Source organism: Elgaria multicarinata, chromosome 3, assembly GCF_023053635.1.
Source record: "Elgaria multicarinata webbii isolate HBS135686 ecotype San Diego chromosome 3, rElgMul1.1.pri, whole genome shotgun sequence".
In the NCBI taxonomy this organism is placed as follows: Eukaryota; Metazoa; Chordata; class Lepidosauria; order Squamata; family Anguidae; genus Elgaria; species Elgaria multicarinata.
Window position 1 is genome coordinate 113493135 of NC_086173.1, and position 12801 is coordinate 113505935.

The window sequence follows — 12801 nt, forward strand, 5'->3', positions numbered from 1 at the left end:
ATAAGAAAAAGAAGAAAGCTGCCCATCCGAGTTACTTATGATATCTCTGTTGCTGACTATACTGTTCTAGCCTCTCCCCTTCCAATCACGTTAGTGTAATTACCTCAATGATTCTCAAACCTTCACCCTCGTACAACTTACAGTATATTCACAAACAGTATGGAGGTACAAACATGCCCCTAAATATATCATTACAATGTTAGAAATAACCGATAACACAACCATACAATAATACAAAAAGTACAACACATATCAAAGAATTCACTTTACAACGAACTGGAGAACAAGAGCAAAGAAGCACATACAAATCAATCCTAGAAAATAGAGGACCAGTTACAGTCTTCATTCAAGCCATTTGGGCTTAATGTCTGCAAAGTATAAATCCAAAACAGTTCTCTCCTTTTTAATCTAGATTATAATTGCATTCTAGATTAATTAGAATCTAGATTAAAAAGGAAATAACTGTTTTGTATTTATACTTTTTTATACATAAACAGGAGGTCTGCTTATTTAGGTATGTTACAAGACTATATTATATATGACCTATTGAGCTAAAATTTGGGCTTGATATCTCTCAGTGATTCTCATCATCCTTAATATAGTACTCCTAATTTGTTTCTCCTTGTTTTAACCTTTTTAGGGGTCACTGAAGAAGACACCTCTGTTGAAATGAGTTTGACCTGTTTTTAACTATTTTGTTTTAAACTATTTTGTGCACACTTGTATACTATACAGCTCTTATTAGTTTTTATGTGCTATTTCTGCACTTTCAATGTGTATCAATGTTCATTACAGCCATCAAGCACTGGTGATAGTATTTTGTAAATACAACCATTTTCCTTAACTCTTGTATTGTTGATATTAGCTTGTTTTGTTAAGGACCATACCTTTTTTTTCTATACTGGATCCATTTGTAAAACATTTCTCTTTGGAGAACTGTTTTATGGGTATTTTTAGATTCTGACAGGTCCTGCACCCAATTAACACCCACACATTATCATCATCATCCTCTATATGCAAAAGTTCATGTTTGTTCTTAAAAGGCTAACAAAGGGACCTCCTTGCTGAAATAACTGCTGAAGACCATCTTCTCTATTTACACAAGGTCAAATACTTTACAGACACAGTCCCAAAAAGTTCCCCCCCCCAGAAGCTACCATCACAAAACCTTAACTAGGGTGACCATATGGAAAGGAGGACACGGCTCCTGTACCTTTAACTGGCCACCAAAAACATCAAAGAGATGCAGATCTGATTTCAGATGGCATTATTAATTTCAGATTAGTATTCAGTTAATGGTTGACATGGTCCAAATTAAACACCCTTGCCTATGTGCCAATGTAATTAATTAAGGATTGTCGGAGAGTATTGAACTGTCCTCATGAGTGATGGAGACAGATGTCCAATATAGAGCAGGTTACAAGCAGGCTGAGGGTTTAGGCAGTGGGAGCAGGTGAGTGCCTTGCTTAATTGAAGAGAGGGCAACAGAGAAAATGTATTACTTACCCATGATGGGATGGTTTCTGAACCATCCCTCCTGCACTACATAACTGTTACTTACAACTTCCCTGAATGTATGCTTCCCTTTTAAAATGTCAATGTTTAAAGCACTGAAGAATGAAGTGCTTGCTTTTTTTTTTGAAAGAAAAGATTGAATTGTATGTTGGTTTGGTGCCAAATGTATTTTCTCCATTGTTTTCTGTGATTAACTTAAATTGTATCTTTCAAAGGCTTATATTAAATACCCTACCTTTTTCTTCTTCCTCTTCTTCTGTCTGCAGTATAATGATGAAATCCACTATGTAGAACCATGCCTGAACGGAACTTTAGTTCAAGCAGATAGAGCCAACAAAGAGGTAAAACGGAATGAGAATTCTATAAAGCAGCAAAAGATTTTGTGTGTGATGAATATCACTATAATACAAGTGATTTTAGTTTTAATTAATGGAATCACATTGTTTGAATGGATGGAATGAATTGTTCTCTCTGTCCCTGTAAATGGTAGTTGTGTGATGAGTAGAGATGTCTCTAAAGTTCATCTGGCTCAGGCCTGGTGATGTGCTTCAAGAGGCTTAGTCATTAGAAGTCCCAGAATTCTTCCCCAGCCGCTCATTAAAATCTGAGCCACAGAAGATTTTACAGGTTCATAGATGGCCCTTGGGGAAACTGGCACCGGGGGGCAGCAAGCCCACAAACAGGGTGGAGAGATTGAATAATAGAATAGTAGAGTTGGAAGGGGCCTATAAGTCTATCGAATCCAACCTCTGTTCAATTTAGGAATGGTACGATACACCTTATCCCAATGGATCTTCTGACTCCGTTCCCTGTTTTCTTGGGACAGCTCTTTTAATGAACCCCTACCGAAACAACAGTAGCATTTTCCCATTGTTTTTTTCTAGTGGGCTTCTTTTTATCTTGCTGTTGCCCACATCCTAGTTTCCCAGGGGACTGCTCTGCAAAGCAAAATACATGTCTCTGTAGCTTTGCTAGGGAACTGCTTTGAAGAGCTTTCCCTGGGGGGGCTAAAAGCTTATCCTCAAAATGGGACTCTTGGAGTAAGAGTATCCGGGGGGTGGGATATTGTCTCACACCACCTGGTTTATCTGGGGGCAGCTTTTCAATGTGCAAACAACTCCTTGGCTTTGCCATTTGCTGCTTTTAAAAGCTGCTCCAATTGATTTGGCAAGGAATGGATATGTTTACCAATTCTGGGGTCAATAGCTCAGCTCATTTCCAAACCAATGTGATGGGAACCAAGGAGAGCTCACCCATCTCTACTGACAAAACAGTGCTAAGGGTGCCTTGCCTCTTATGTGGGCATGGTGGGTTCTTTGGATGGACGTCGGACCAGAGCACTGGATCCTCTCTGATCACCCCAGTGTGTGTTATGCCTCTGACGTCAATAGAATTTTAGTGGGTGAGAGTCTTGAGATCGTTCCTGCAGCTGCTGGAATAGTCATAGCTTATTTTCAGTCTGGTCTAGCATTCCCTAGGCAAAGGGGTGTGGCTGATCCAGTTACATTGGCTCATAAATTTCAGGGATCCTTGAAATGCGGCAGTTCAATGGAGTTTCTGGCCAAGGCTGCACTTTTCTTTTCAGTTGGTTGACTGTCCAGCTCCTCTAGTAAGCCTGGAAAACTCTTTCAAAGCTGTCATTGAAGTATATGGAACTTTGTAGAATGGGGAGCCCCGCAACAGGTTAAAATGAAATATGCAATTGAACATATTCTGAAGGTTCTGGAAATGTTGCTCTGTTGGTGCAACATGTAAAAAGAAAACATGATACAGAGCATACTACTTGCTTAAAATAGAATTGGTATCAGACTGCCATGATATCACAAATATAAGTATTGTTGATTCATTTATACCATTCCTGTCTATTATTGGGCCTGTTTCATTCTATTCCCATCATAATTTACTAATTTTTAGGCATTCCTGTTAATCTATTCACTATGTTTTCAGAAAAAGCCTCTCGTTCTGCTCAGTGCTGTAACAATATTACCATGAACTTATCCAGTCTGCCAGAAGATAATTGCTTTCAGTATCAGAATGTAAGCAAAGTAAAGGGTGGTGCAGGCAATCAGATACACATGAAGTGGTCTGGAATATTTGGCAGTAGTAGAACATTTTAGCCAACATCTTTGTAACTGCAGCTAATGAGAGTAGAAATGGTTTGGGTGCTTTCAGTGAACTAGGTGATTATGTTTTAAAGTGAGATAGAGCTAGCATCTGTGGCTGAGAGTTATACAAATGTTCGAGTTCACAAATTCCTTTCTTTAGGCACAAAGGAATAAGGGATGCTAAACTTGAGTTTATTTAAAAGTAAGCAAGGTTTCATTAGTAGGTACTTCAGATAGAAAGTGCTGTTGGAAATAAGCCCCTCAATTTGATGCAACCATTAAAGGGTTAAACAGTTGTGGGATACAAACTCTCCTCCTGGCTCTTCACTGTTTAATCCATTACTTTTCTACAGTCCCGAAGAGTCATCAACTTCATTTCCCTAGATGGTCTTTTGAAAGCATTGTGGGGATTTGTGGTGAAGTGGTTGAGATCTCTGAAACCATTTCATGCAAATGGATTTCTACCACAAATTTCTTTTTTAAAAAGCCACCCATGCAAAGGGGTTGAAGTATGAGATGTACCCAAGCTGAAGTGGTTATTCTTTCTATTTTGTCTGACACTGATCTCCAGTGTGGGCTGGCAATATCAACCCACCATTCAAGGTGGAATAGTTAACTGTGAAACAGTCAGAGATGGCCCAACTGATAGTCTGGAAGATAAGAAGCTCCTGTATAGCAGGCCAGACTACTTGTCCATTTAGCTCAGTAGAGTCTTCTCCAGGGGGTAGACTACTTGGTACACTCCAGGTATTTTGGGGTAGAACTATAATCAGCAAACTCCCATCTTCCTTTTGTTTTCAGGGATGTTGAAGAGATAAATAATTGTCTGGCCAGCATGGTCAATAATCAGGGATTATGTGAGTTGTAGTCCAAAAATATATGGGGGCACCGGATTACTTACCACTCGTCTATTCTTAGTGGCAGTGGCTCTTCAGGGTCCAAGACAGAGGTTTATGCCATCACCTGTAAACTCATTTTTTTAACTTTAGGGGATGCTGGGATTGAATTTGGGACTTTTGCATCCAAAGAATGTTCTCTACCACCGAGCAAAGGTTGCTCCACTTTTATAATTTACTAATCTAAAAAAAAATTAAGCCCCTGATCTAGCTATAGTTCGTTTGTGACAAGGTCCCATTGAAGGCAATGAGATTTAAATGAGTTGCAACTATTTTTTCCATTGGTTTAGATGGAAATAAGTCACTATTAATGTTAGCTAGATTGGGGCCTTAGGATAACTTGTGACTTTGTTTAACAATTATTCCTATCACCCCTGTGCATAAGTCCTTCTATATTTTTAACAATGATCTGGTTTACACGTAATGACAACCCATGGGTTTGAAAACTGATGGACTGTCATGCATGAGTGGGAAAAGAGCAACACCTCTTCCACTTTTATATTTTAACTATCAACTCCTTTGTGATTATGTGTGAACAGCCCCGCACTGTGACTGCTTTAGTTTTGTATTTTATTTTATTTATTTATTTATTGCATTTATAGCCCGCCTTTTTTCCTCCAAGGAACCCAAGGCAGCATACATAATCCTCCTCCTCTCCAAGTTATCCTCACAACAACAACAACCCTGTGAGGTGGGTTGGGCTGAGTGTCTGTGACAGGCCCAAAGTCACCCAGTGGGTTTCCATGGCCAAGTGGGGACTAGAACCCGGATCTTCCGACTCCCAGTCCAACACCTTAGCCACTACACCACACAGGTTCATCACACTTTACTTAATTCTTTCTCTCCCTGTTGTTGTTGTTTTCACCATGTAGGACAGCTTCCTTCTTTTTGCTTTTAGGGATGTTGCAGAGATATAAGTGTTTAGGGTTGTGCTATAATTTTTACTTTTATTTTTACTTTTTCATATTACAGAAAAAATGTAGGCCATATTCCTAGCTTTACAGTTTGTATGTTGATCTGAATTATTTTTGACAGATTGAATGTGCTGCTTTTGCCAAATGGTGTTAAGCAGTGGTAAACTGACAGCTTGCTTAATGCCATTTTATTCCATTATGTACTTATTAATTAGCACTTGGTACTGCAGTAATTATACTATTGAGTAGTCTGAAGATTAATTGCAGAAGCATCCTTTTGAAGGAAAATGTGTTCTTTGGTGGAAACTATGATTAGGTTTACCTCCATCTTTGGGAGAAACTAGGTGAAATGTACTGCATTCTGGAACTATGCAAAGATGAAAAGGTAGAGATAAAGTATGAACAGTGAAAGAGCCATGATGATGACATCTAGAAACCAGAAGTAATAAAACTACATCAGAAATGTATATTACAAGTTTAATGCAATGCAATGCACCATATCTTTGTAATGAAAATGGCAATATTATATAAGACAGGTCTGCCTTCTCCTCTTGAAAGTTAGCACAGCCATGACAGATCTGCCCAAATACATGTCTACATTTTATAGGCTCAAGAAAGCTCATTATCTCTGTATGAGGTTGAATTAAAGTAGAATGTAGTCAAGAGGCAATCTTGACTTTATCAGTATGATTTTAGTTCTTTGATCTACCACACTGGATATAATCCAAAGGTAAGCAAAGCCTCATATCCCATTATATTCCATGAGATGGGTACTTAGTCAAGAATCTGCAAGATACTTTTATTTGGATCGGCTTTTAATGGCCAAAGGAAATGTTGTTTTACTGTGTACTCACTTTTCTACTATTCACCCATATGGGGAAAATAAATAAGAGAGGGGTGGGTTTTTTTTAATAAGCGACAAGCCCAGAATAATCTAAAAAAAAAAAAAATCATCACAGAGATAGAACAACTTTAAGATGCAAACTGAACAGCAAGACTATACCACATTTAAAAAGGCTGTGGTGATAAAAGGGAGTTGCCTGGTGATGAAAGAACATTAGGACAAGCACCAGGCAGATCTCTCTGGATACATGAGTAACAAAAGGAAGCCAAGTTGTATCTACGTATGCACCCTGCCCATCACAATAATAGGCATTTGATAGTAAAAAGTCATCCCAGCAATTATTTGTTTCTTAATATTTACATTGTATCCAGTTTATCCGAAACCCCTGCTTGCTTGTCATTTTATAGGAAGTAGGCAGTTCATGGAAGAGCCTTTGCGAAACATCTGAATCAAATGAAATGTTTTAATTCTAAGCAAGTTAAGTGGCAAGTTTAGTGTCAGAGATGACAGGGTAATGTTAACGTATTTCATATGTTTATATGAGCAGCAAGCAGTAGAACAAATGTAGAAAAAAAGCAGGCCACCTAGTCCCATAATGTTTTATTAAGACTGTGAAGGGAGGAAGGGGGTACCCTCAGCTCCAGCAATGAAGGCATGGACAAAAGTTTGCTCCGAATGAACACCAACCCAGCAAGGTAGACTCTAACCACCATTTACATCCAATGTATTTTTATTTATTTTATTTATTTATTGCATTTTTATACCGCCCAACAGCCGAAGCTCCCTGGGCGGTTCACAAAAACTAAAACCATTCAAAGTATAAAACACAGTATAAAAACATGATATAAAATACACATTAAAAACTGATTACAAATGTAGCCTGAGCGAGGGGACTCTCAGACCTTATAGAACACCCCTAAGTCTTATGAAAGAAGGACCCAAGCTGGCACATTCTCTTTCAAAGCCCTAGGCCTGAAACCTTAAACAGTAGCAATAAGCAAACGGAAAGCTCTAGACCAGTGGTTCTCAACCTGGGGCACTCCAGATGTGTTGGACTGCATCTCCCAGAATGCCCCAGCCAGCTGGCTGGGGCATTCTGGGAGTTGTAGTCCAACACATCTGGAGCGCCCCAGGTTGAGAAAGGCTGCTCTAGACTTAGTACCAAGGCTTAATTGGAATGAAGCACACACATTCAGTCAAGATAGGGGGTAAGTGTATTTACACAGGGGAAAAGGGAAAGGGAATAATGTACAAAAGAAACAGAGCAATATTTGGAAAAAAATACAGAGCAAAACAACAGAACTGGCTAAATCTGTCTGTACATACTACTGGCATAGGTCTTCAATAAAACAGGACCCCAGACAAAGCAAACCTTGGATCTACTGCCTTTATACAAATCTATGGCATTACTATACTTAGAATACTGTATACAATTCTGGTTACCATAGTAAAGCTGGAAAAAATACAGAAAAGGGCAACTAAAATTATCAAGGGACTGGAGCATCTCCGCTTTGAGGAAAGATTACAAGAGCTGGGATTCTTTACCTTGGAAAAAAGGAGGCTAAGGGGAGACATGATAGAGGTGTACAAAATTATGTATGGTGTGGAGAAAGTGGATAGGGAGACATTTTTCTCCTTCTCTCGTAACAGCAGAACCCAAGGTCATCCATGAAGCTGATTGGTGGGAGATTCAGGACAGATAAAAGAACATTCTTCTTCATACAGCACATAGTTAAACAATGAAATTCGCAATCACAAATGTAGTGATGGCCACCAATTTGGATGGCTTTAAAAGTGGGTTAGATAAATTCCTGGGGGAGAAGGCTATCAGTGGCTACTAGTCCTGATGTTTACGTGCTGCTTCTAATATCAGAGCCAATAAGCCTATATACACCAGTTTCTGGGGGACATGGTTGGGAGGGTGGTCATGTCCTGCTTATGTGTTTCCCATGGGCAGCTGGTTGGCCACTGTGTGAACAGAATGCTGGACTAGATGGCCCCTTGGTCTGGCCCAGCATGGCTTTTCTTATGTTCTTATGATAGGGCAAAATGAAACCAGTTGAAGACAAAGGCATTCCTTTCTCCCTTTGGTTTTATACCCAAAACCCTTTAGCAAATCTGAGGTGATGCCTATTAGCCAATCATGAGCTAGCTGGGAACATTCTGCTTACACTTTTAGGAGGGAGTGCAGAAAGCTTCCACCAACACTCAGCTGAACTTGCTCAGTCCAATTAGTGAGGGTTCTACTTTGGCCTTGAAGTAGGGGCGGCACAAGATAACACGCCCAGGTAGCCTAATGAGTACCTTACGGAATGGAGCTTTACAGACAGCTAAGACATAGGGGGAAAGTGGTGGTTTTGACAAAGATGTTCATATGATTCTTTATTAAATATCTGCAGTTTATGTGGTATCAACAGAGTTTCCAATGGATATTAATAACCATTATTTCATAGAGAGAAAACTTATTTTCCATTTTTATTATACCTGCATCTCAGTCCTGTTCAAAGTGGTTGCCTTCAATGTGTTTGGGATGGCACATAGAATCCCCAAATATGCTGCTTGAGGGGGTCATGTGGTGTGTATCCTCTTATTGTATGTAGAGTGCCTTCTGCATAGTGGGACATATACATGTACACGTTCTCAACCCACAGGGGGGGAAAGGGTGGGAGGGGGATGGCAGATTATACCTTTCTAATATACTATGATGATATTCCATATGCCATAGTGACATGTACACAAGAGACTCAGGCTGGGAGCCTATATAAACTCTCCTTTGTGCTGACTGGTGATTTCCATTTCCATTTTAAGGGGTAAGAGTCAGTCACCACAAAGTGAGTTATTTGCATAAATTTTCCTGTAATAATGTGGTCCTGTAAGATGGTAACATGGCAAAGTGCCATGCCCTGGAAACTGCTGGGGGTGGGATGGGGGTGGAAGCAGTGATCCAAATCTTAGGTATGTGCTGCTCTCCATGTGTGTGAGAATTTTATTCTCATGCACACCACCCATCCCACCAGACAGCAGCTCTTAGTGCTGCACTGAAAGCCACGTCCCAAATGCCTCCAAATTTAATGGATAACTTTGGGGAAGAATAGGGGTGAGGGCAGAAACTCAGAAGCACTGCAGTGAAGCTTTGCATAACAGCCTCTTGGATGATGTCTGACATGATCTTAGGATTTAGTAACATGATCTTTCCAGGTGGGGGTATATTCATAAGGCACTTTGTAGGGATGAACAAACTCCCCTGTCTCCTGCTCTGCTCACTGGTCTCCTGCCAGTTGCCTGACCCCAGCGGACATGAAGGCCGAGCAACCAGATGATTCGCAGGCACCCACTGAGAGCTTGAATCTCTTCTTTTTCTTTTTTTCCATGAGCCACGATTTGTGTAAAATCATGGCTGGAAATATTTATGGAAATCAGGATTCATGCAAAATCATGTCTGGAAATAGTGCAATTTGTGTAAAATTACAGATGAAAGGAACATTTACACCTTCAATTTTGCGCAACTTGTGCTATGTACTGCTTCATTTTTGCGCAAATCTCAATTTCCATAAACATTCCCAGCTGCCATTTTGCGCAAATCTCTGTTAGCGCAAATTGAGACTTGCACAAATAAGAAAAAGGCAGGAAACCACAGGTTTGCCTGACTTGGGATCCATAAGCTCGTGTCCGGGGGCAGGGGTGAGCTGGTGAAAACTCACCATGTTCTATCCCCAAAGCAGATTCCTCTGACATCCCTATTTGTTATATAAACATTTATTTATTACATTTCTATACTGCCCAATAGCCGGAGCTCTCTGGGCGGTTAGTGGCGTGGGACAGGGAGCACTCTTGTGTATAATCTTCCTACCCCTAAACTGGTTGTGTGAGTTAATCTTGCCACATTCACTCAAACGTAAAGTTCAAGATATGGAGACATTTGTGATCATCCACTCTAGAACGTGAGAATCTGGATTTGCATCCAACAGTATTATTATATGTTGCAATTACTTTTCAGACTAGTCAAAAATAAATTGATACTGCTAAGCATTATCAGTACAATGTCTGGTTTATACTTTTGTTATTAAGCTGGCCTTGCCTTTCAATTTGTAAAACATTATTTTCTCTGTTTTTCTTTTCGAAGTAGGAAATAGTACAGACAGTATTTTATCATTGTCTGTACTTTTTCTACAGAATTACAAACATGTGTAATTACCTACTTTAGCACAAGTTTACTTGGGCCAAGAGGTTTTCATGTTTGAGAAACTCCATATTACAATTTCCTACCTCTTAGGAATTTAATGCAAGTGCACATTTAAGGTACCACTATCACAATTTGCATTCTTGACTTATACATTAAACATGCATACATACACACACACACACACACACACACCCCTAAATACTTTCTGATGAAATTATATTGATAACGTATCTGAATAATGGATACATAATAGGATCAGAAGCCTATCACTACTTATAATGGATTGTACTTGTGCCAATGAATCCTCAAATACTGATTGGCTGAACTGGTGTGATAGAACGTAAGTAAAAGATGCATTTGTGAAAGAAGGGAAAGTTATCAATATGGAATTAAAGCTCCATCTAAGAAGAGAATGAGGACTTAGAAGCCATCAGTGGTCTGGCTTCTGATCCATTTCTGGGTCAAGTTCAAGGTATTGGTTATTCCATATTAAGCCCTAAATGGGAAATAAGATATCTGGCTTTGAGGATCAGTTATTGAAGTAGCGGTGATTCATTGCATAGTGGAGCTTCAGGTTATACCAGAATCTCTAATCCAGGGGTCCCCATCATGGCACCTGCAGATACCTCCAATGGTGCTCGGGTTTGGGTACTCAGTGTGGTGCCCACAGGCATCCATTTTATTTTTAAAAACCAATTCTTTTAATATACATGCATGGATTTGTATGAAATGCATACTACTTTTTATCAATTATGCACGGATTTAAAAGTGGAACAAGTATCCATTGGATACCGAAATGCGTTGTAAGGTCTTCAATCCATTGCATTATAGAAGGTGAGTGTTTATCCTTACAATGTTGTAATATCAGACTTTTAGCTGTAAGAAGAGTGTAGAGAATCGAATCCATTTGCACTAACCATTTGTTAATTTCCATGAAGCAGTTAAATAATTTAGAAGAGCTTGTACATCAGTGAATATTAAAGACTGTTCCAGTACAAAATTTATCCATGTAATACCCCCTACCAAAAAGAAGCAACTACTGGACACTGCCCAAACATATTTAAAATAAGCATTAGCAGTATTGAATCACCAGCAATTAGCCGAATTAGACAATCCCTTATTAAAGAGACTCTGCAGTGACCAACAGACACAAAACAACATCTTTTGATGAATACAATGCAGCCTAAGATGCATAGATGAGACAGGTAGATGCCAAAGCGGCAATCCACTTAATAGGCATTTTGTGGTGGTATCCAGAGCATGGTCTCAAATTCCCAAATGTCCCCATGGATCCAAACAGGTTGGGGACTCCTTCTCTAATCTGTCATTCTTCTACGTCCCTGTTGAACTCATGTGATTAAATGACTGTGGCTGGACTCCTATGTGAAAAAAAGGAGCAGGTCGCAAAGGAGAGAAACACATTCTCAGGATGCAAAATAGTTTATTTACAAGAAGGCCGGCCTGTTTTGGCCTATTTCATAGGCCTCAGCTAGACCTAGCAGTCTACCAGGATGGAGGGGTGACAATCTCGTGATATTTTTATTGTGAGATCTCCCCCTCTGCTTACATATGGCGTCAGAAGGCGAGGACATCATGGCCGCCATTTTTAATTTTTCTTAAAGAAGAATAATGCACGAACGCTCATGCACAGAAAGCTAGGGTTTTTTTTAAATTTAAACTTAATTTCCCCCACCCCATCCCTGATGGGTGCAGAGCTCCTGAGGAGCTCTGCGCCCCATGCACGGGTCCCAGCTCCTCGTGAGGAACTGTGAGGAACTGGGACAACCCACAATGCCCACCCACATGTTCCGTAGTCTCGAGATCATCCCAAGACTGCAGAAAAAGCAGGCCTAAAGTGTAGGACAAGATCCCGGGGCAAGGGAGGGATCATCCCTCCCTGATCCCGGGATCCCCTGTGCTTCATGTGGACACCATCTAGCTAAGGCCTTATTCTGAGGTCTTCTTCGAGAGGTAGAAAGAAATGTTTGCAGGGTCTCTTCCAGCAAAAAGATTGTCTCCTGTATGCATCTACTGGCAACTGGATGTTCTGTGAAAGCTGGTAATTTGTATAGCGAAACTTGAAAATATGTATATTCCTGTGCCATCAAAATTAATCTTGGGGAAAGATTTTCCTATGATGTGTTTCTTAATCTCTCGGGCCAACATGGTAATTGCTGTCTGTACCATACTATTATGAACCTGTCATTTTACTAATCAGACATCATGATATAATTGCCTTAATTGTCTATTTAATTTGCATAAAATTACCATTATGCTATATGTAAACAAGGTTTTTGCATATGCAGAAAAGTATTGCACAGAGTTATGATTATAAATGAAAACT

General features: G+C 39.8%; 1 protein-coding gene across 1 annotated transcript in view; it reads left to right on the forward strand.

The window, feature by feature from the left end:
* CACNA2D3 (calcium voltage-gated channel auxiliary subunit alpha2delta 3) overlaps positions 1-12801 on the forward strand; it is a 650216-nt gene that overhangs the window by 323894 nt on the left and 313521 nt on the right. Inside the window, exon 9 of the mRNA XM_063121610.1 lies at positions 1782-1856. Coding sequence (XP_062977680.1) covers positions 1782-1856 — 75 coding nt within the window. The remainder of the gene's footprint in view (positions 1-1781; positions 1857-12801) is intronic.